At 35.0% G+C, this 3,315-nt stretch overlaps 1 protein-coding gene across 2 annotated transcripts; it reads right to left on the bottom strand.

Annotated features, from left to right (window-relative positions):
* Positions 1-1,425: 1,425 nt before the first annotated feature.
* LOC133289486 (protein LIGHT-DEPENDENT SHORT HYPOCOTYLS 4-like) lies at positions 1,426-3,315 on the bottom strand. 2 transcript variants are annotated; one of them, XM_061487437.1, is made up of 3 exons: positions 3,103-3,315; positions 2,443-2,803; positions 1,426-2,134 (listed from the first exon to the last, which is right to left on the bottom strand). In XM_061487437.1, exons 2-3 carry the CDS (start codon positions 2,691-2,693, stop codon positions 1,753-1,755), a joined length of 633 nt encoding a protein of 210 aa, XP_061343421.1. In that variant the 5' UTR covers positions 2,694-2,803; positions 3,103-3,315; the 3' UTR covers positions 1,426-1,752. The 2 variants fall into 2 exon arrangements, with proteins under 2 accessions (XP_061343421.1, XP_061343420.1); XM_061487436.1 differs by having other exon boundaries at positions 2,443-3,315.

Below are 3,315 nucleotides of genomic sequence, written 5' to 3'. Positions count from 1 at the left end.
ATACCCCACTATAATTAATCACTTCAAAAGGGAAAATAAGAAGGTTAGCTATTCTCTCCAGCATATATCATGTGTCCTATTGGGTATAATTGCTTGGCTAAATGGAGGTATAATAGGTGCCTGCCTCTTCATGATCAGAGGGATTGCTGAAAATTCTTCCTTTTGAGAAAAAAAAAAGTAACATATAATACAAAGTGGATAGATGACCCAAAATATAATTATTTATAGACAGGTCTGTCGGCCAAATTGACTAAGAAAATTATAGAGATAAAATATTATTTTAAGAAAGTTGTTTTGATAAATTTTTAATTATAAACTAATTTGAATATAAATAAACTAAGTTATACTTGCATTATGTACTTTCTATCTATCTATTATTCTTCCTGCTCACGTTTTCATTCTACTATTCTATCTGCAGTATATTCTCTTTCCTGTCAATGCAAGTTTGCTTAATTAGCTAGAAGAAGCCAAGTATTTGATTAGAATTTAATAAGCTTTCTATTCCCAACTACTTCATCAAGCTAGGGTGAAAATCCAAACATATTTCTAATTGTCTTATCATTCATGATTTTTTTTTCTTCCACAAGCTGAGTTTAATCAAGCAGACATAACCTAATTCAAATGAAAACAAGTGAATTAACGGCATCATGATCTAGGAAGAGATTTTGGTTGGATAGAGCTTGCACAAACATATATGAGATATTAATTAGGATGGTATACAATATATTAAGCTAATAGATGGAGAGGTTTAGTCATTGAGAAATTAATTATATTGTCTGAGGTTAATTTTCTTTTGTTTTTAATTTATAATTTAATTTCCCTTTGGTTGAAATGACGGCACTACTACATATATGATTCAGTATCATCAATCAAATTGATCTATTTAATTAACGGTCAGCCGTTAGTCTCCATGGGAAAGAGAATAAAAATTGTCAGTTTGAAACAGAACTTATGATGATGAAGCTTTTTGGGCTCTATCATTCCGCAAAAAATACATTTGGCGGAGACAGTAAAGCGGTAAGTAGTGGCAACTGGGACCAAAAAAAGGAACTAAGAAAAGAGAACTAACTACTCAATTTCATTTTATTTTTAATATCTAGAACTACTCAATTTTTTAGATAACAAAAAATAAATAAAAAAATCATCAATATGCGAAACAGAAAAATCAAATAATGTTAATAGTGGAAGTGACTTACCTAGCTGTAGCTTCAAAAGTTGAAACAAACTATTAGTGGCATCGAATATAATTGCTAGCAAATATAGTAAAATTCTAACCCTTTAAAAATAGAAAATTAAAATGATATAAAAAAAAGTAAAGTATCATCAAAGGCACATAATCTGCAAGTTTAAACTTGTCATAGATGATATTGAAGAGTACACATATAGCTAGAGCTATGAATAATGCCATGCTTTAAGTTCCTCACAACTCACACAGATCATGGTCTCCATGTACATTCACTCTCACTAACACTTTTTCAGTACTCCAACTATCAGTCTACTACCAGTACCGCACTGTCTGCTTTAAAAGCAGATGCATGATATCCCAGATTTTTCATCTTTTGCTTCTGCCAGAGCAAACAGGATCCAAAGACAAAACAGTCTAAGTGGACCACCAAATAAGAAAAAAAGAAAGAAAAAGAAAACCCTAAATATGACACTAAATTAGAGCATGACTCTAAAAGCATTGAGATAAAGATAATAAATCTCTCTTTTGAAAGAGAGAGTAGATTTTTCCATGGAATGAGAATTCCACTAATGAGTTGCACCTGGTGGTGGAAGCTGGTGGTGATGATGAAGATGAGGTAGTGACAACGATTGTTGTTGTTGTTGTTGTTGTTGTGGTGGTGGTGGTGGTGGACGCTTTCGTTTCTTCTTCTCATAACTAATCCCTCTTGCTTTGGATTGCAGATCGCGAACATCACGAAGGTAGAGCCTCACAGCTCGAGCTCCAAATGGATTGTTCTCAGGTTTGCCTCCATTTTCTTCAAAAGCTGCACGAAGACGACCTATGAGAGCATCAAGGCTTCCCCAAGCTTGTCGAAGAGGACATGGACAAGGAGCTGGAGGGTTCGGGTGACCATAAAAGGGACAAATCGGTGTGTGCACTTTTGTCTTGCCAAATTGATCAAGGTACCTATACACATAACAATAATAATAAATATATATGTATATGGAGAGAGAAAAAGAGAGAGTTAGAGAGAAAGATGCATGGTAACTAAGAGAAGAGGGGGAAAATCTTCGGTGCAACCGATGTACTCAGATTGTTCATTTATCTTAGTATACGTAGATGGATCCTGTATAAAATTTTAGAATTTCAAAATCCGTCTGCGTATCTTAAGATAAATGAACTACCGTTGCACTAGATTTTATTGCATCGGTTGCAATGAAGTTTTGTTAGAGAAGAGGGCATTATATTATATATATATATATATTTATATATACCTGAGAAATTCAAGAACATGTGCACCGCTGCACCTGCAGAGGGAAAGAGGGGGACGGTGATTCTTGAGGTACTGACCAAAGGTATTCCAGTCACGGCGCTTCTGGTTCTCGTAGCGGCTGCTGGTGGCGGTGGAAGAAGGTGATGAGGAAGAGCTAGCACTGGCGGCTAAGGTGGTGACGGTGGTGTTATTGGTGAGATTGCAGGTGTTGTCAGAGTTACATGTGCCTATAAATTCTTGAATTGAATCCATGGGGAAGCTTGACCCTTAAGGTTTTCAGATCCAAGGTTGTTTTGACTTTTGTGTTTCTTTTTTGCTACAACCTACAATACTTTGCTGGGTTGTGGTTCGTTCTAGGGTTCCTAAGACAGTGACCAGAGTGAGAGTGTTGAGGAGATGGAGGTTAATTGAGAGATATAGAGTTACTATACTTATAATTTCGACAACAGTTGAGGAACAGTCTTTTTATGATCTGAATAATTTCTTTGTTGATGTTTTTTTTCACTTTTGAAGTTACTGTAAATGAAAACATGTACAACAACCTTGAAGGGGAAAAATAAAAATAAAGAAGAAAGAAAGGAAACAAACTCTGAATTGGTGATTGGTATAATTACTGACTTTTTTTTTTTTTGTGTTTTATTTTAAGAGAGAGAATATGTACCTGCAAATGGTGAAGCAAAAGAAGAATTTTTTGATGTTGAGAATGTGATGAGATTAATGGGGAGTGACTGAGTGAGAGTGACCTGTTCCTCTTTGCTCTTTGCAGCAGTAAGTGTTTATTGAGAAATATATACTAGAAAGCTCCTATGGCTATATAGCTGTGGCAGAGTTGGATTTTTTTAGTAGCTTTGATTTCTGAGATTGTCAAGGGATT

This window comes from Gastrolobium bilobum, unplaced genomic scaffold, assembly GCF_033153095.1.
Source record: "Gastrolobium bilobum isolate Gb01-03AN ecotype WA unplaced genomic scaffold, APGP_CSIRO_Gbil_v1 utg8959, whole genome shotgun sequence".
Lineage (NCBI taxonomy): Eukaryota > Viridiplantae > Streptophyta > Magnoliopsida > Fabales > Fabaceae > Gastrolobium > Gastrolobium bilobum.
Note: the sequence above shows the minus strand (reverse complement) of the source record. Positions and strands in the feature narration are given on the sequence as shown.